This window comes from Medicago truncatula, chromosome 4 (assembly GCF_003473485.1).
Source record: "Medicago truncatula cultivar Jemalong A17 chromosome 4, MtrunA17r5.0-ANR, whole genome shotgun sequence".
NCBI classification, from domain to species: domain Eukaryota; kingdom Viridiplantae; phylum Streptophyta; class Magnoliopsida; order Fabales; family Fabaceae; genus Medicago; species Medicago truncatula.
In genome coordinates, this window is record NC_053045.1 from 36580532 (window position 1) to 36601024 (window position 20493).

A 20493-nucleotide genomic window follows, 5' to 3' on the forward strand; every position below is an offset into this window, starting at 1 on the left:
GACCTCTATTCAAAGCAAGAAATTTATAATTATGGGGAAAAAACTCATAATTAATACTTGAAGCCTAATTGAATATGATCAAAAAACTCAATCTTAGCATTTTCATCCTCGGGAAGATAGTATTCATATACATAACTCCATCTCATAACTCTTCGACATTCAATTACCTGTTTCCATGCATCCTTAAAATTAAGATAAGTTGAAGAGCCTTTTTTCTTGCAATTTCATTGTTAGCCCAACCATGATATCCAAATAACTTTTTTCGTAGTTTCGTAGCACTTCATTTCCAAATATCTCTTGAAATTCCTGAACTTGTTGTAAGCGATTGGAACCGTTGCAAATACACGGAGAGTGGAGACATAACCAGCAAAATTGGAACCCACATTTGCATGTCATATGATTCAGGACATGGTTTTGTGTTGGCAACAATCCAACCACTAGTAGTGATCTTAAATTCGGAACTAATATTTTTCATCCATTTAGCAACAGTTTCACAATCCACAGGTGTATGAGCTTCTTCATCACAATTCTAACAAAAACTATGATAACAATGACATGTAACATCACCACTACAATCCATAAATTTTTTGTTTCCACACCGCCATTGCAAAATCACATGATTTAAACAAGTGATCATCCACCTCTCTTACCGACTGACCACATGCACGACAATTCCACCCCCATTCCCAAATTGACCAAATTCCTTCTTGTAGGAAGACGTCGAAGCAACAATTGCCACGAGAATGCCATAACCTTTGAAAGTTCATATAACGAAAAAATGGCATAACAACATTAGATTCAAGATCACTAAATGCAAGATATCAAAGAACCAGTCAAAGAGTTTTAACATTGTTGCATTTCTAGAATTTGAATTCGAGACATTTTAGTTAAATAGATAGAGACTCGTGTCATCTCATTCAAGCGGTCTTGAATAATTCAAGTAACTTTAATATTAAACCAGTTAAAGAGTTCAAATAGATTACCTACAAATGACAATATTATTGCAAATCTACAAAATTCATCAACTTAAAATTCAAAAGTAAAACAATGGTAAACAATAAAAATAAAAACATGTATGTGGATCAAAGTAATGTTTGAACCTAATTCAATGACAGGCCATGGTTGGTAGAGCCAAAATTGTTATCTCTACATACTTCACATGGTCATGTATCAATTTCACTTGACTCCCTTTTTAAACCGCAGCATAGTTTTTCACACACACTACCTCTAAACCGTTATCTAGTTCTTTTACCAAATTCATGAAATAACTTTTAGCCACCCGAGCCCTAGTGGTTAGCTTCGTCCGAAAATCACAAAATTCTTCCTCGGACCCATTATGTAGAAGTTGCTTTCTTAATCCATTTTCTGCAAAATGATGAAGCCTATCCAAAACAACTTGAGCTATGCTTTGGATGTGATCAAAAAACTCAATCTTAGCATTTTCATCCTCGGGAAGATAGTATCCATATACATAACTCCATCTGAGAATTCTTCTGCATTCAACTATGTGTTTCAATGCATCCTTTACCATGAAATTACCGAAATTAGTTCCAGACTTTTTTCTTGAAATTTCATTGTTTGCCCAACCTTGATGGTAGTAAGTGTACCTATCCAAATGATTTTTTGCATGGTTTCTTTGCATTTCATCTCCAAATAACTCTTGAAATTCCTGAACTTGCGCGCAATTGACACCATCACGACAATTAGAGAAATCGCGGAGACATAGCCAGCAAAATTGGATCCCACATTTGCATGACATATGATTACATCCATTGTTTTTCTCAATTGGTGTCTTACATTTAGGGCATCTTTTTGTGTTAGCAATAATCCAGCCATTAGTAGTGATCTTAAATTCAGAACTCGTCTTCTTCATCCATTTAGCAACAATTTCACAATCAACAGGTGTGTGAGCTTCTTCACCACAATTCCAACAAAAGCTATGATAACAAAGACATGTAACATCATAATTTATTCTAGAACTACTTGAACCGTGATGATATGGTAATTCATAACTTATAGCATTACAACAATCTGGAGCAGGACACCACTTCAATTTCATGTTATTGTTGTTTTCAACATAAGAACGAAAGAAAAATTGATCGTATTTAATCTTTCTTGACTCACTTGCTAATTGTTGAATCATGTCTTCATCTACAGCTGCATTACAAGAAGGCTCAGGGCATTTGAGTTTGAAGCAGTTATGATCATCGATATGGGTATCAACGTATTGATTCCAGCAATTGATGCAAAATGAATGACGACACCATGATGATCTAATCGCTTCGCTAGAAAAGATTTCTAAGCAAATACCACAAATGAGAGTATGTGATGAGTAGGCAAGCCCTAATTCTATGTGGGTTTCGTTCGATAAGCCTATGGCATTTCGAACTTTTTGTTGGTTATCAAACCATGATTCTGAAGCTTGAGTGACATTCCAATTGTAATGGGAGAGTAAAAGACATGCAACTGGTCTTGATACAAAGAGAATTGATGAAAGATGATTGATGTCAGCATCTTGAAGGCGCTTTATGTCAGATTCACTCAAAACATAAAAGTGTTGTTCCATGTAGCAGAGGATTCAAAATGGGAGAAAAATAGTAGTAACAATGAGTGTAATTTTAGGATTTTGGATCTCCTTCACATTTTCTCTACATCTCTCTCTTAATCTCAATCTCTCTCTTCATTGAAAAAATAGTACCTTTGTGTATAAACATAGGATCATTGAGTAAATAACGGGAATAATAAGCTTGATTGTGATCTTAAATTCATTGACTATTAGTATTGCTTTTACTGGTTTATCCTTTAATTAAGACAACAAATTTAAATTAGTTTTATTTCTACAAAAATGAAAATGATATTCAACATCGTTAAAAAAATAAAATGGATGAATCTAAGAACAAATTCACAGCATCTAAGTTAATAGCAAACAACGGCAATACATAAAAATAATATGATAAAATCAAAGCGTTCATATTATCTACACCTTTCGATCTGCAAGGTTGACGCTAAAGTCATTAATTGAACATTGATTCTCTCTATAGGCTATATATGTCTCAACAACATCATGTCGACCTCATATCCTTCTTCAGAGAGCACGGTGTCAAACAAATTTCAATTCATGAGAAAGTCTTACATGATTAAGTTAGGAAGGTCTGATTATTGATTTTTTTAGGATGCTACTCTGTAGCAACCATAGCTCCTTCTCAAACTCGAACACAAGCCATCTTTAACGTTGTACAGAAGATGATCTCGTAGTGTTATTCATGCAATATACCTTTCTCAGTGCATGCCACCCTCATGTTTCATCCATGTAAAAAAGTTATATTGTCTAATTATGTAAGCATTTGCACTTTGTATTTTGCATTGGTTGCAAATAGCTAGAAGGGTTAATTTAATGAGCACCAATTCTTGATTGTTTCTCAAGAAATGTTTCATGCATAACTTAAAAGAAATGTTTCATGTTCCATCCTGTTTATTTTTTCTATCAATTACTGTAATCATTATTCGTTGCTTACATAAGTAAAAGATACATAGTACTGGTGAATTATTTGTTTCCTTAGAGTTAGACATAATGAAATGATTCATTTTTATTAAAGTAAACTTTCTAATGAGTAAAAAAAATCTTTAGAATTGTGCATAAATAGAGCAATAATTGTCAATGGGTTGGTGTATATAGAATTGATGAAAATTCGCATCTCTGTTTAATACTCTATACGAGAGTAATGACTTAAGTCTTGCACTTGTTCTTCTATCTTTCTCATTATTGCTTCGGTTATGTACTAAGAAACACCATCTTGAGTTTCCTTCTATCAATTTTACCTTTCAAATTGTTTTGTGCAATATCATATTGTAATGTTCCCTTTGAATCAATAATTAAATATACAATCCTCCATCTATTATAGTCCTCAATTGGGAAAACTCTTGCACTATCACAAAAGAAGTTAAAAGAGTTTTAAATTTGTTCAATTTATAGAATTTGAGACATTCTAGTTAAACCGAACAAGACTCGTGTCATTCTCATCTCGTTCAAATACTCTTGAATAATGCAAATAACATTAACCCTTTCGTATGCAGTTGACAAAACTATATTAAACCAATCAAAGATGAGTTGAAGTAGATACAAATGAAAATAATTACCTGTTGAAGATCTACAAAAATCATCAAATTGAAATTTAAAAGTAAAGCAGTGAGATATGTTAAAAAAAAAATTGCCTAAGGATCAAAATACAGTTTGAACCAAATACACAATGACAAACCATGAAAAGTTGTTCTTCAAGTATCATTATCTGATTGTTCAACCATAATATCCATAATGTTGATTCTGCTTCACCTTCAAGTATTCAGCTTCTTATATGAGTTGTCACCAATTTCACTTAACACCCTTTTCACACCAGTGTAGTTTTTCACACACACAACATCTAAACCATTCTCTAATCCACTAACCAAATTCATAAAATAACTTTTAGCCACCCTAGTGAGGGTGGTTAGCTTCACCTGAAAATCACAAAATTCTTCCTCTGACCCATCGTTTAGAACCTTTCTTAATTCACTTTCTGCACAATGACGAAGGCGCTCCAAAGCAACCTGAGCTATGCTTTCTATGTGCTCAAAAAACTCAATCTTAGCATTTTCATTCTCAGGAAGATAGTATCCATATACATAAGCCCATTTGAGAACTCTTCTACATTCAACCAATTGTTTCAATGCATCCTTTATGAAATCAAAATAAGTTTCTGACTTTACCCATGATATACCAACTCTCTTTATATTGTTGGGCTCGACGAGCTTAACGCAAGTGTAAATTAAAATTCCAAAATCCAAAAGAGACTGGATCTTGCAGCGCAGCGGTAGCGATAAAAAAAATTAACACCAATATTTAACGTGAAAAACCCTCTAATACCGAGGGAAAAACCACGGGACAAACTCCGAAAAATATTCCACTATATTAAAGAATATTACAATATTCTCTCCACTCTCTCACACACACAAGAGATACAATATAGTGTTTCCCGTGAGACCTACTTCTATTCTAATGCTATTATTTTATAGCACCTAGAAGTTATAGAGATGATACCCACCCGGTGTATTTTTCCCACACTCTCTGGATTTACTCAACACTCTATTTTTCCTCTCACACACTTCTACACACACAGAAGCTTTGTATTTTCACTTCTGCTTCGATGCTTTCCTTCAATTCCATTGCCTCTATTTATAGGGGAAATGAGCCGTAAGAGTTGGATTTGGTTCACACACTCTTACACCAAAAGTCATGACATTCAGAGTGTGAAACTTGAAATGAATTGCAAGCCTTCACACTTTTCTGCACAGCAAGCTATGCCTAGCCATGTCTCTCCACCGTAAGCTATACCATAGCTTTCCTATTTGTAGAAAAATGCATCCTTGCATTAAATAGGTAGAAGACTATTTACAATTACTTGTAGTAATTGTCTTTGGCTGGAAACAATACCCACACGTGGTGGGGCCAACAATTCTCCCCCTCCAGCCAAAGGGAGATATCATCGCAATTCATTCACCTGCGATCCATGCCGAACAACTCGGCACAAAGTTGAAGCTTTTCACGTGCTACAACTTTCGTCAACATATTCGCGGGATTTTTATCGGTGTGAATCTTTTCCAACATAAATTGTTGTTCTTCCGCTGCTTGACGCAGCCAATGATATCTGACATCAATATGCTTTGTACGAGAGTGGTACATCGCATTCTTACTCAAATCCAAAGCGCTTTGACTATCGCAATGGATAACGTACCTTTCCTGCTTCATTCCCAATTGATCAAGAAATCTTTTTAGCCAAAGCATTTCCTTCCCTGCTTCAGCCATGGCAATATATTCTGCCTCGGTTGTTGATAAGGCTACACATTTTTGCAATTTAGATTGCCAAGATACAGCTCCCCCTGCAAAAGTAAACACAATTCCTGAAGTAGACTTTCTACCATCCAGGTCACCTGCCATATCAGCATCTGTGTAGGCTTTCAAAATCGAATTTGATCCTCCAAAGCATAAGCACTTATTAGAGCTTCCTTTCAGATACCTCAAGATCCACTTCACAGCTTCCCAATGTTCTTTTCCCGGATTGGAAAGAAACCTGCTAACAACTCCAACTGCATGAGCAATATCTGGCCTGGTGCAAACCATTGCATACATCAAACTCCCAACTGCTGAGGAGTAAGGTATTGCAACCATAGCTTCTTTTTCATCTTGACTAGTAGGACAACTCACTCTGCTGAGTTTAAAGTGATTGGCTAACGGCGTGCTAACTGGTTTAGCACCCTTCATGTTGAATCTTTCTAGAACCCGGTCCACATACTGTTGTTGTGACAACCATAGCTTTCTAGCTTTTCGGTCTCGCAAAATCTTCATGCCTAAGATTTGCTTTGCAGGGCCTAGATTTTTCATGTCAAAGGATTTTGACAATTCCTTCTTCAAATCACCAATCATATCCTCGTCTTGCCCCACTATCAACATATCATCTACATATAACAGAATGATGATGAATTTGTTACCTCGAAATGTTTTGACATATACACAATGATCTGCATCTGTCTTGGTATATTCATGACTCATCATGAACGAGTCAAATTTCTTATACCATTGTCTTGGTGCTTGTTTTAATCCATACAAGCTCTTCTTCAATTTGCAAACCAAGTGCTCCTTTCGAGTCTTCTTAAATCCTTCTGGTTGAACCATGTAGATCTCTTCATCTAAATCTCCATGAAGAAATGCAGTCTTTACATCCATTTGTTCAAGCTCCAAATCCAAGCTAGCAACTAATCCGAGTATAACTCGAATTGAACTCATCTTAACAACTGGAGAGAAGATTTCATCAAAATCTATTCCTCGCTTTTGTCCAAAACCTTTTACGACTAAGCGAGCTTTGTACTTCACTAGCTTGTCACCATCTTTCTTGAGCTTGAACACCCATTTATTCTTCAAGGCTTTTCTGCCTTCAGGAAGTTTCACAAGTTCATAAGTATCATTTTTCTGCAATGAATCCATCTCTTCTTGCATTGCTTTCATCCATTGGATTTTATCCTTATGAGTTTGAACTTCATCGAAACTTTCCGGCTCCCCCTCATCAGTGATGAGGATGTACTCCGAACTAGGGTACCTGGTAGATGGATGATGATCTCTGCTTAATCTCCTGAGATGAGATGTTGTGGATTGCTCTCCATCTTGAACATCTTCATCATCACCATCTTCAACTACTGGCTCACCATCAACCCCAGGGTCTTCATCAAGATCTCCCCCTTCTGTGGCAACTCTTACAGGAGGAGTGGTAAGTGTAAGATCAACCTTACCATAACGTTTAGGTGTTTCTAGAATAGCAGAATCTGACATAGTTTCTTGCTTATGAAACACTACATCTCTGCTTCTAATAATTCTTCTCTTCTCTGGATCCCATAACCTGTAGCCAAATTCCTCATCTCCATAGCCCACAAATATGCAAGGAATGGCTTTATCATCAAGTTTTTGTCTATGCTCCTTATTTACATGAGCAAAGGCTTTGCATCCAAATACCTTCAGGTGAGAGTAACTTATATCATGTCCGGACCATACTCTCTCAGGAATATCAAAGCCCAAAGGAACAGATGGAGATCTGTTAATCAGGTAGCATGTGGTTTGAACAGCTTCTCCCCAAAATGGCTTTGGCAGCTTAGCCATTTTCAGCATACATCTCACTTTCTCCATAATGGTTCTGTTGATTCTTTCAGCTACACCATTATGTTGTGGGGTGCCAGGAACCGTCTTCTCATGTCTGATGCCGTGCTCAGAACAATAACTTTTAAATTCATGGGAAGTATATTCACCCCCATTATCCGAACGAAGACACTTCAAAGATTTACCAGTCGATCTCTCCACCATCGCATGAAACCTTTTGAAGTACTGAAACACCCGATCCTTACTTTTAAGGAAGTACACCCACACCTTTCTTGAAGCATCATCAATAAACGTCACAAAATATCTGCTACCACCAAGAGTCTCCACTTCCATGGGTCCACACACATCAGAATACACCATATCCAATTTATTACCTTTCAGCTTTGAAGTTCTGCTGAAAGAAACTCTATGTTGCTTGCCAAACAAACAATAATCACAAGGATTCAACTTAGTACCTTTGCCAGACGGAATGAGGGACTTCCTTGACAAAATTTGCAATCCTTTTTCACTTAAATGAGCCAGCCTTTTATGCCACAAATCTGGCAAAGCAACATTCTCGACCGCATTCAAGCCATCTTTGATCAGCTTGACTTGAGTTTTGTAAAGCGTCGAATACACGGCGCCTCTAGCAATCATCAACGATCCTTTGGTAAGTTTCCATTTTCCATCACCAAAGTTGTTTTGAAATCCGGCTAAATCAAGAGCATGGACAGAGATTAGATTTAGACGCAAATCTGGCACATGTCGCACGTCCTTCAGTGTTAGTGTAAAATCGGTATTGGTTTGAACACACACATCACCAATTCCAACAATATCTGCAATGCTATTATTGCCCATCTTTACTTTGCCAAAGTCTCCTACTTTGTACATCGTAAAGAATTCTTTATTGGAAGTAGCGTGATAAGAAGCTGCTGAGTCAATGACCCATTAAACACATGAATCTGCAAGATGACATTCTTCTTCTTCAACAGAAAGCAACACCACTTCCCCATCAACTACTGGGGTTGTGGTATTTTCATCTTCGTCTGGTCTTTGATTCCTCCGGTCCTTCTTTTCTTTGTTCTTCCAAGATTTGCAATTTCTTTTGATGTGACCTTCTTCGCCGCAGTGAAAACACTTGAACTTTCTTCGAGGTTGAGATTGTGATCTGTCTTGGATTTATTGGATCTCCCCCCGCTCTTGCTTCTGCCTCTGTTCTCCGTGACAAGGGCCTGAGAGCTACTTGATCCCATGTCTTTTCTTCTTGTTTCTTCATTGAACATACTATCTTTTACCTGGGACAAAGTGAGCGCTCCATCTGGAGCAGAGTTGCTTAATGACACCACCAAAGTCTCCCAACTTTCTGGCAAAGAACTCAAAAGTAATAGTGCTTGTAATTCATCATCCAGCACCAACTTCATGGCAACCAATTGGTTTACCAAGTCTTGAAAGTCACTCAAGTGCTCGGCAACTGATCTTCCCTCCCGATACTTTAGATTCACCAACTTTCTAATAGCGAAAGTTTTGTTTTGTGCGTTCTTTCTTTGATACATCTTTTCGATGTTCTTCCACAGAGTCTGGGCATTTGTCTCTGTGGCCACATGGTGGAATACACTAAGATCCACCCACTGCCTAATCAGACTAACAGCCTTCCGATGAGACTTTTTCCAGTCTTCATCCGTAACCTTATCTGGCTTTGTGTCTCCCTTTTCTACAGGATCATACATATCCTTGTAGTAAAGTATATCCTCCATTTTTGGCTTCCAAATGGAGTAGTTTGTAGAAGTGAGTTTAATCATCGTACCAGTGTTCTCCTCCATTTAATTTACACTATACTCTCGAGCTCCAATCGGAGCTCTGATACCACTTGTTGGGCTCGACGAGCTTAACGCAAGTGTAAATTAAAATTCCAAAATCCAAAAGAGACTGGATCTTGCAGCGCAGCGGTAGCGATAAAAAAAATGAACACCAATATTTAACGTGAAAAACCCTCTAATACCGAGGGAAAAACCACGGGACAAACTCCGAAAAATATTCCACTATATTAAAGAATATTACAATATTCTCTCCACTCTCTCACACACACAAGAGATACAATATAGTGTTTCCCGTGAGACCTACTTCTATTCTAATGCTATTATTTTATAGCACCTAGAAGTTATAGAGATGATACCCACCCGGTGTATTTTTCCCACACTCTCTGGATTTACTCAACACTCTATTTTTCCTCTCACACACTTCTACACACACAGAAGCTTTGTATTTTCACTTCTGCTTCGATGCTTTCCTTCAATTCCATTGCCTCTATTTATAGGGGAAATGAGCCGTAAGAGTTGGATTTGGTTCACACACTCTTACACCAAAAGTCATGACATTCAGAGTGTGAAACTTGAAATGAATTGCAAGCCTTCACACTTTTCTGCACAGCAAGCTATGCCTAGCCATGTCTCTCCACCGTAAGCTATACCATAGCTTTCCTATTTGTAGAAAAATGCATCCTTGCATTAAATAGGTAGAAGACTATTTACAATTACTTGTAGTAATTGTCTTTGGCTGGAAACAATACCCACACGTGGTGGGGCCAACATATATATGCAGTACTATTCATCTCAATCAAATTTTGAAGAGCCTTTTTTCTTAAAATTTCATAGTAAGTGTACTTATCCAAACAATTTTTTGCATTGGTTCTTAGCATTTCATCATCATATATCTCTTGATGAGAATGCCAAACTTGTACATTATTTAAAGTGCCGCTGCAACCATTTTTTATACATATAGACATATCACGGAGGCATAACCAGCAGAAGGAAAACTTACATAATCTGCACCTCATGTGTCTGCACCCTTGGTTTTTCTCAATAGCTATTTTGCAATTAGGACATGGTTTTGTGTTAGCAATAATCCAACTATTATTTGTAACCTCAGAATCAGAACTAATCTTTCTCCTCCATTTAACAAAAGTTTCACAATCCACGGGTGTATGAGCTTCTTCACCACAATTCCAACAAAAGCTATGATAACAATGACATGTAACATCATTATTAAATCTAGGGCTAGACTCTGATAATAATTGATCATGACTTATAGCATAACAACAACAATTTGGAGCAGGACACCACTTCAATTTCCTATCACTGTTGTTTTCCACGTAAGACCGAAAGAAAAATTGATCATATTTAATCTTTCTTGACTTACTTGCAAGTTGATGAATCATGTCTTGATCAACAGCTGCATTACAAGAAGGTTGAGGGCATCTAAGTTTGAAACAGTTAAGATCATCGATGTTTATATCGACATATTGATTCCAGCAGTTGATGCAAAATGGATGACCACACCATGATGACTTGATTTTATCACTAGCAAAGGTTTCAAAACAGATATGACACATGGTGAGAGTTTGTGATGAGTTTGGAAACCCTAATTCTAAGTGGGGTTGGTTGGACAGGCCTATGGTTTTTTGAACTTTTTGTGGGTTATCAAACCATGATTCCAAAGCTTGAGGGACATTCCAATTGTAGTTGGTGAGTAAAAGACATGCAGTAGATCTTGATGTGGAGAGAACTGATAAAATGTGATTGATGCCATTGTTTTGAAGATGCTTTATGTCGGATTCATTCAAGACTGAGAAGTGATTGTCATCTTCAGCAATGGGTGAGTAATCATCGTCGTCGTCAACAATGGAGGAGTAATCGTCGTCGTTTTCCATGCGTGATGGTAAGCTCATGGTTGGAAATGGAAATGGAAATTAGGGTATTATTTAGGGATTAGGGTTACATTTGTTGTGTGCGAGGGGACGTGTGGAAATTTGATGGATTTTCATTGGATGGTCAACTAAAATTGTTTTACATTTTTGTGTTTCACGCTTTCATTTTTGAGGAAAAAAAAGGTTTGATCAAGGATAGTTCTATCAAGAATCAAAATTAAGTTTTTTTTTTGAGCAATTTATCGTCTAAAGAAGTTCATCAACCATTTCAGTTTGATTAAAATTAATTTATAGTACATATCTTTTAAATTATTTTTTAAAATAAATAATTATAAGACAATTAATTTAAGTTAAATATGTTTTTGTTCATAAGTTAAATAAATTATCAACATTATTTTAATCCTTAAAAAAAACTCCTTCAACTATTCATATCATACATTAAATGAGAATTAAAAAAAAAAAGAAACAAAAGTGAAAAGGGAAAACTAAATTCTTAAAAAGGACAAACCAATAAAACATTGGCAAATAAAACATATTAAAAATACGATAAAGTTTCATTAAACGTAAACGTAATTAGATGGTATGAACTATTAGCTCTCAATTTAGCAAGAAGGTTAGCACAAAAAAATTTATCCATAAAATAAGATAAATAATTTTGAGTTGAGTTAGAAAGCAACGGAATAGAATTAAATTATAAATAATTGAGTTATCCCTATCAAATACAAAAATGGACATGTAATAAAATATAGATATAAGTAAAATTAAAATGTAAACAAAACAAAAAAATGAAAGTATTGAAATGGTTGGAAGTTTATGATCCACTAATAATGTGATGAAGTAAAATCACCCGCGAAGACGTACGTTATTTGGGATAAGGCAGATAGATACATTTCCATACACACACTTCATTCCTTCCTTTCCCAATGGCGACGCTGCAATTCACATTCTCAGACTCAACTACCACACTATGCAGACCGTTATCTCAATTACCTTCTTCTAAATCCACCATCATTCATTCTCCGAGACCTCGAAGCTTCGTTGTTAAAGCTTCTCTCGAACCTTCCAGAACCAGAAGACAGTTCATTGCAGAAACCACTGCTATATCAGTGCTGCTTCCTTCTCAGTTGGCCAAATCCGAAGAAACTCTTTCTGAATGGGAAAGAGTTTATCTTCCTATCGATCCTGGTGTTGTTCTTCTTGATATCGCTTTTGTTCCTCAAGATCCTAATCATGGTGATAATCATTTCATTCTCTTGCTTTTTTTTGTTTTGTTTAACTTCATAATTGTGATTTGGAGCTGAAACTTCAAATTGATTTTGCCTACATTGTATGACTGGAATTAACTTATCTGAGCTTATTTATGAGTATAAGCACTTTTGAAGAGCTTATGGAAACAATTTATGACATATCCATAAGCTCTTTTCAGCTTATTTTCATAAGTTCTCTAGGATAGCTTATTCGAAAATAGTATGGCTTTAATTTATCTTTTGTTACAGAAATATTTTATATATATTGATAAAAAAAAATAAAAACATACGCACTTATATGATAAGCGCCTATGCTATACTCGATTAAACTGTTTATCCAATAGAAATGATAACAACTATTTTTTTGTGTTGGATTGAATAAAGTGCACTAATTTCTGCATCAAATTTGTTTCTAATGTAGAAGGATGCAAACATAAATTACTTCTCTTTAAAACGTAATTAAATTTTACAAAATTTAGGTACTATTTGGATAAACACCTTAACTGAGCTCTTATAGCATAAGTGCTTATGTATACACTACCTGTTTTGATAAGCCACTTATTTTGCAGCTTATAACATAAGTGCTTATCACATTAGCGCTTATCATATAAGTTCTTATGAATAGGCTATTTCTTTAGTCAAAGATAAAAAAAGTGAAACTGCTTTCGAAAGAGCTATAAGTTGTTTTCATAAGCTATAATGAAGAGCTTATGAAAATAAGCCAAAAACAACTTATGAAAATGTCATTAGCTGTTTTCATAAGTTCTCCAAACAATCTCACAAGTGTTTATGCTAGTAGATAAACTTAAATAAGTCAATCCAAACAGACCCATATTTCTATGAAAAAAGATAAAATAAAGCCAAACTGTTTTTATAGGCTATCTTGGAGAGCTTATGGAAATAAGGTGAAAATATCTAATGGACATGTCATAAGTTGGTATTCTTAAGCTCTTCGAAACAGTCTTACAAATGCTTATGTCATTAGATAAGCTCAAATAAGCCAATTTGAACAAACCCTATTTCTATTCCAAATCATGTTTACGAAATGCTTGTGTAATTAGTCTGTTTTTGTTGTAAAATGGAAACGGATTTGTCCTGGTAGGTTTTCTTCTGGGGACGAGGCAAACCCTTTTGGAGACTAAAGATGGAGGAAGAACTTGGGCTCCACGTTCTATACCATCTGCAGAAGATGAAGATTTTAACTATAGGTTTAATTCTATCAGCTTCAAAGGGAAAGAAGGATGGATCGTAGGAAAACCTGCAATTCTGTTGTACACTCCTGATGCTGGAGAGAGTTGGGAAAGGATACCACTCAGTGCTGAACTTCCTGGCGATATGGTATACATGCTTCATCCAAATCCAATGCTTGTTTCTACCACTACAAATACTATTTAATTTTATTAGGAGGAGGAGGAGGAGGAGGAGGAGGAGTATTGGTGGCAGTAGTTTTTTTAAGGACATAGCTTTTGCGTTGAGTTGGAAAATTTACTCTAATTTTTGCGTCAAACTTGCTTTCAGATTTAAAATCCAAATATTAATCGCATGAATCAATTCAACTGTACAAAAGTAACTGTTGGAACATATGCAACAACATTAACTCTACTCAAAAAGCATGTTCATCAAATGCTCACATAAGTTGTTAAATGTGCAGGTATACATAAAGGCAACTAATGAGAAGAGTGCGGAAATGGTGACTGATGAAGGTGCAATATATGTTACCTCAAACAGAGGATACAATTGGAAGGCTGCTGTTCAGGAATCGGTGTCGGCTACTCTTAATAGGTGAGTTTCCGAGAGACAAAAAATAAAACTTCATTTGATGTAACTGTCTGAGAATGCATAATGTATATGGATGGATGGATCCATAATGCCATTTAAGGAATGTGACTCTTTCAAGCTAGGAAGTGAACTAAGCCAATACAAGAGTAGCAATATGAAAAGTCGTATTAATACATTTGGAAGTAGGGTGGTCTTTTATGATGCTATTAATGAACAAATTCAACTTCTTATTTATATGTTTAGTAATCTCTTTTGACGCGCTATCTTTCATACTTTCTACACTGCAAATATTTTATTTCAGTTTTATACATGACATTTATCTAGCTATGTTGCCTCTTCAGAACAGTTTCTAGTGGTATTAGTGGTGCAAGTTATTACACTGGAACTTTCAATACTGTCAATCGATCTCCCGATGGAAGGTATGTTGCAGTCTCAAGTCGTGGCAACTTCTACATGACCTGGGAGCCTGGTCAGGTGAGGCTTTTACTTTGTGATGGCTTTTGCTTTTGCTTCTATTTGATTGGTAGTTTTACTTTTGGTATGCCTGTGGTCTATCTAAGTGTACAGGAATATTGTTACACTTACATCATTGTTGCACGTTGAAACAAAATAGTTTGATACATTAAATATATTCTTAGGAGTATTAACACTTTGGTTAAAACTCAATATATACTAAATTTTAGCACAATGGATGCCAAGAATCTTCTTGTACATCCACTACTTTTAAGAAAACATTTTGGTTTCTTCTTTGTTTGATTTCATCCAGGCGATATCATTGATTGGATAGACCTCCTGAAGAAAAATTCTGCTAACATACAAAATTATAAAAGATCCTCTCTTTTGCTTTTTGCACTGATTAAACCTGTACTTTCTTCCTCAATGTGCCATGATGTGTTTAGCTCATCCTTGTAATATATGTCTTAATGTCTCGAATAGTTGGCTTTGGTAGATTATGAGTTTTCCATTTAGCCATAGATGTCATTTTGGTTGGTGTTTCTTCTGTACTAATAGTAATAGTGCTTAATTACATGTTTATTTCATTTTTAGGCATACTGGCAGCCACATAACAGAGCAGTTGCCAGAAGAATCCAGAACATGGGATGGAGAGCTGATGGTGGTCTCTGGCTTCTTGTTCGTGGAGGTAGTCTTTTTCTCAGCAAAGGCACAGGGGTAATTAATTCCGAGAATATCATTCTAGTGTACCCATATGATACTAGTGGTCTTCCTTATCACTCATTCCCTTCTGGATAGTTTTCTTTTTTATAAAGTTTTCCTTTTCACTCATTTCAAAGTCTTTCTGGTTATACTTTTTAGTTACGTCTTTCATTCAGTAAAAGTTTTGTCACGCTTTCCACAGGGATATTTCCATCTCTATCTCCATATTGCACATTCACACACTACTTTATTTACTCTCCTTATCTTGTTTGATAATAGGTCAGCTTCTGTCTTTGTTCAAACGTCTTTCTTTATTGCATTCTCTTCCCTTGTGCTGTCCACTATTCATTTTGGTTTATTTGTCTCTAAAAATGTATTGTACTTATCTACATTCACGATTCAACTGCCCCATAATGTTTTACATCTTGTAGAAATAGGGAGAAGTGAAAAAGGATTAAAAGGGAATCCCTTTCTTAGAAAATGTACAAGTGCAGAGCCCTTTCACTTCTATCATTATTTTACCACATATATAATAAATCTCAAAATTGGTCCATTAAATTCTTTTTGGTCAATCTTTACTGACTTCATACACTTTTTTCTTGCCACTGATTACATCCTCAATTTTGTTTTTTAAAATTTAGTTGCATAATTTTGAGAACAGAAGGTATTTCATTGTTGCAGATAACTGAAGAATTTGAGGAAATTCCTGTTCAAAGCCGAGGGTTCGGCATTCTTGATGTCGGGTATCGTTCAACGGTAAATTTTACTGCATTCAGAGAATTGCTATATTAAGGAAAATGTTGTTTTGCTGGAAAAGTTTAACATAGAAAGTTATACAAATGAATTTGAGTGAGTTTGTTTAAGTGGGGGTGTGCAGTTACTACAAAATAACTTTTACATAAACCTCACTCATGTATTATTATATATTTCCCCTTTTCGTATTAACATTCATAACAATTTCTTCTTGCTAAACTACACCGCTGCTTTGTTGAATCAACAATTTCTTGCTTGTATCAGTCTTAAAAAAAACATTCGCAATATGACTAATGCCTCTGCAGTTCCTTCAATACGACTATTATTAGTTTCAAATTTTGAGAATAATGTTGAAAACATTTGCAAAATTATGAATACAGGACGAGGCTTGGGCAGCAGGTGGCAGTGGTATTCTCTTGAGAACCAATAATGGTGGCAAGTCATGGATCCGTGACAAAGCTGCTGACAACATTGCTGCAAATTTATACTCAGTAAAGTGAGTATAACTATTTCTAGACTCTACTTTTATGTAACTGTACTTAATTATGCGTGTACACTTTAAAACCTCTAATTTACTTGGTAGAGCTCTCGTCCCAACCAAACCAGGTTCCTCATGTTGTTGATATATTCTCCACTTATATTGTTCCATCGGTTTTGTATTACTCCTTTCCTATTCTCAAGAGATGCTAATAGAACCAACCGATAATATTTGTAGAATATAATAAGTTGTGTATTTGTGTAAAACTGGAGGAGATAGCACCTGTATCATGGAAATAAGTATGGACTAAATATAAAATGGATGGAGATGATCTCCTTGGAGAAATGAAAATGGTCACCTCAGTAAGAGTGCCTCCTTTACTGAGATAGGGATAATTATACACCCAGCGACCAAAATTTCCACTAAACGGATCAGATACCCTTTGTGTTCTGTTACACTCCTCTAAATACCTCCTCTTTGTCTCTCTGTTAATGATTTCCTCACCTTTCTCCAATTCTAACCTGCTAGCTGTCCATATCGTTGCTCCTTCCCGTTCCTTTTTCTCTTTCCTCCACATCTGCAGCCATTAGTCCCTTTCTCCGTTGATACACACATGCCTTTGCTCTTTAGGCCCAATACCACTACTTTCCTTTCCTTTTTTCCCCTTCCTATAAACATGCACCATAGGCCTATCAGATGCAATTATCGGAAATAATACTTTATCCGTTATATTGTTAGCACAGGATGAAAAAACTTCCACACGTAAAAAATAAACATGAGATTATGAAGGTCAGAGTTTGTAGAACTTTTATTGGTAATAAATCTTGTAAATGGTTTTACTTGCTGCAGGTTCATTGACGACAAGAAGGGATTTGTATTGGGAAATGATGGAGTCTTGCTTCGCTACCTTGGATAGAGCTTTAATTTAGCATGGTAAATAACAGTCTCCTGTTTCTAGCTGATATAAGTTATCTTTCAATGACACAGTAGTTTCAGCTGCATCATTTAACTGTCTGTATAGTTTTATGATTGTTTTGTGATATAGAATGAGAAAGTGTTGTGTTTTTCTTTTTTAAATTCTTATTTTTGCTATTAATTGCAACAACAAAAAATCAGTATTTCGTAAGTGAAACTAATTAAGAATTATTTTCATTGTTTGAAAACACGACAAAATGAAAATAATATGATACTTATGTAATTATTGGTTGAAACAAGAAATGATAAAAGTAAGCATTTATTTTTCTTCAAATCATACTGAAACTAAAAATGCCTGGAAAGAAACTCCTCGTTTTTCTGATTTACATGGAGAGAAAGAAAGAGAAGAAACAAGATGAAGAAAAGAACAAAATTAGGGAAGAATAAGTGTATAATTGCTTATATGTGCTGATCCTCCCTGGGAACTAATGCAAGCATGTTTTGGCAAGGACAAATAGAGTCAGGATTCCTCTCATACAATTAAACTAAAAGTGGGGATAGATCCAAGTTAGAACACTGGTTTAAGGTGATCTTTAAGGTTTTAATTTTTCAATGAAATATGGAATTTTGCAGGTTTGTCAACTCGATTGCAATTTTGTAGCAGCAGATTAAATATCCATGCTTAGTATTGAAGAGAGCTATTGGATCAAATCAATTCCTTGATGTCATACTGAAAAATGTGAGGAGATGTGGAAACATTCTTAATCACTATGAATAGAGCTGTATTATGTAAATTTAACATTGTAATTGCCATGCTACTATTGCATTTAAATGAAAAGTGCTACACCTGTTGTAATGTAGAAGCCTAGTGCATAGCTTCAACGACTAGTATAAGATCAGATGCACCATCTATAGGCGAGTTATCCCACGCATCACTTGTAAGTGGTGCATGAATCGAAGACGCCAAAAGGGCATATTGTAAACATTCAAAAAAGTTAAACTGTACAACATACAAGTAATGCATGAGATAACTCACCTAAGTACTTCACCAATGTATCAAAACACTTGCTTTGCATACCAGGAAGCACAGCCTATAGCAATTTTCCCAAACCTCCAAAATAACCTTCAATTCAATCTTGAATCGTTCGCTTGACAAGCAAACTGATTGATAACACTAGATAGTATGCATTCTTAAAGTTTGGGGTTCAGAAGCAAAAGTTTTATAACTACCGTAAATACATATTTATAGTAGCTATTTTGGAAATCAATACAAACCCAAACAAAGTATTTTCAACGTAAGACATGAAACTAACAATTTTTTAACTGTATACGATTCTTTAAGATTTACATATTTAACATTGTTCATGTTCAAAGTAAATAGTCATTAACAGTTAAACTAGTTTTTCCTTTCTTCATTGTAAATGAGATGGTTTACAGTAAATGTCGCTGTAAATTGTCTCAATTAGGATAGAAAAAATGGAATATGAACTTGTGGAGAACAAGAGGAAGAGAAGCAACCCACAAGCGGAAGGAAAAGGATGAAAAGTATGACCAAGCTACTAAAACAAGCGCCCAGGCTTCAAATAAAAAACTTTTAACAAAGGAAAAAAGGCCTGCATATGAAATAATTTGAGAATGAGAGAAAGATGTGGCCGTCCTTAATGCAGAGTCTGAGTCAGGAGGAATGGTCGTTAGTGGACACCTTCAGCTCAAAAACAAGAAGCAAGGGATTAAGCTGCCCGAAAGTCCATTCCCCTAACTCTAACTTGTTAAATAATGAACAACGTCACTGACTTGTTTCCTTATAAATTCAACACAAAATTTGGGGAGAGGAGTATGAAAAAGATATTGACAAACCTTAGTTATAGCTCTGAAATACGAGACATCCTCCTAATGCTTATGAAGGTTTTCCTGCCACTTAGAATTCAACTCAAAATTTACATTATCTAGTTAGATGGTGTAAATTGTACCGCATAGGGCATTCCGCGCCTCTATCCCTTGATCTACTTTTATTTGATAGGCAATTCTTACATGAGCCAAATGGATTTTTCATAGTAGATTGCAATCCCCGACAACGCGGAAATGACTTGTACTCAACAAATTACTCGAGCAAAAATGGTGAGTCCTCTTGACGGAGTAGTTACCTTGCTTGTCAACCATCCCAAGCCCTTTGATTTCCTTAACTAAGGCCAAAAGTGAAACTTGCAACATAGAATTTGCAGTATGTTCATCAAGTAAAATCCTAATGAGCTCGTTCTACCATTCATTATCGTCGTCGTATCAACTATGATACATGCAACTTTTGAATCAAGGGATGCATCATCAAAGAGGTTTGAGGTTAGTACCATCAGAAACCAATTTCCTTTCCATACAGGTATACGTTGCACCCGTGTTAATACTCAACACTTTTGCAAACATGGTTGTGATTATGCTTAGTATGGCGCAAAAAAAAACCATCATTGGGAACATATTTAGCTTTGAATAAACAAGTAATTAATAAGATCCTTTGGATTAGTTAAAAGCTTCCACTCTTGCATAGCTAACATTGCCATATTCAAAGCTTATAAGCTTCTAAATTTCATTCCATCTTGCTTCCTCGTAGCTAGTTTATCCTACACAAGCAGCGACATATCCAGAAAATTTGAGTAGTGTAAGCAACATATATATAAATTTGTATCAATAAATATAAATATCATTTGAGATAATAGTCATTTTTATCCTTAAATATGTAAAGAAACAATTTTAAAATATTACTTGATTGTTCAAACCTTCTTCATCCCGTTTTATGGGTCGGGTACGATGCTTG

The 20493-nt window shown here is 35.5% G+C and overlaps 2 protein-coding genes across 2 annotated transcripts; one reads left to right on the forward strand and one right to left on the reverse strand.

The window, feature by feature from the left end:
• Positions 1-280: 280 nt before the first annotated feature.
• Positions 281-2566, reverse strand: LOC11439693 (probable E3 ubiquitin-protein ligase ARI10). Its single transcript, XM_039832762.1, has 3 exons — positions 1270-2566; positions 659-753; positions 281-529 (listed from the first exon to the last, which is right to left on the reverse strand). The coding sequence occupies exons 1-3, from the start codon at positions 2564-2566 to the stop codon at positions 281-283; spliced, it is 1641 nt and encodes a 546-aa protein (XP_039688696.1).
• Positions 2567-12190: 9624 nt separating this feature from the next.
• On the forward strand, positions 12191-18550 carry LOC11439200 (photosystem II stability/assembly factor HCF136, chloroplastic). Its single transcript, XM_003607200.4, has 9 exons — positions 12191-12593; positions 13710-13945; positions 14259-14389; positions 14728-14860; positions 15434-15556; positions 16223-16297; positions 16675-16790; positions 17622-17705; positions 18321-18550. The coding sequence occupies exons 1-8, from the start codon at positions 12284-12286 to the stop codon at positions 17686-17688; spliced, it is 1191 nt and encodes a 396-aa protein (XP_003607248.1). The 5' UTR covers positions 12191-12283; the 3' UTR covers positions 17689-17705; positions 18321-18550.
• The last annotated feature ends 1943 nt before the right edge of the window (positions 18551-20493 follow it).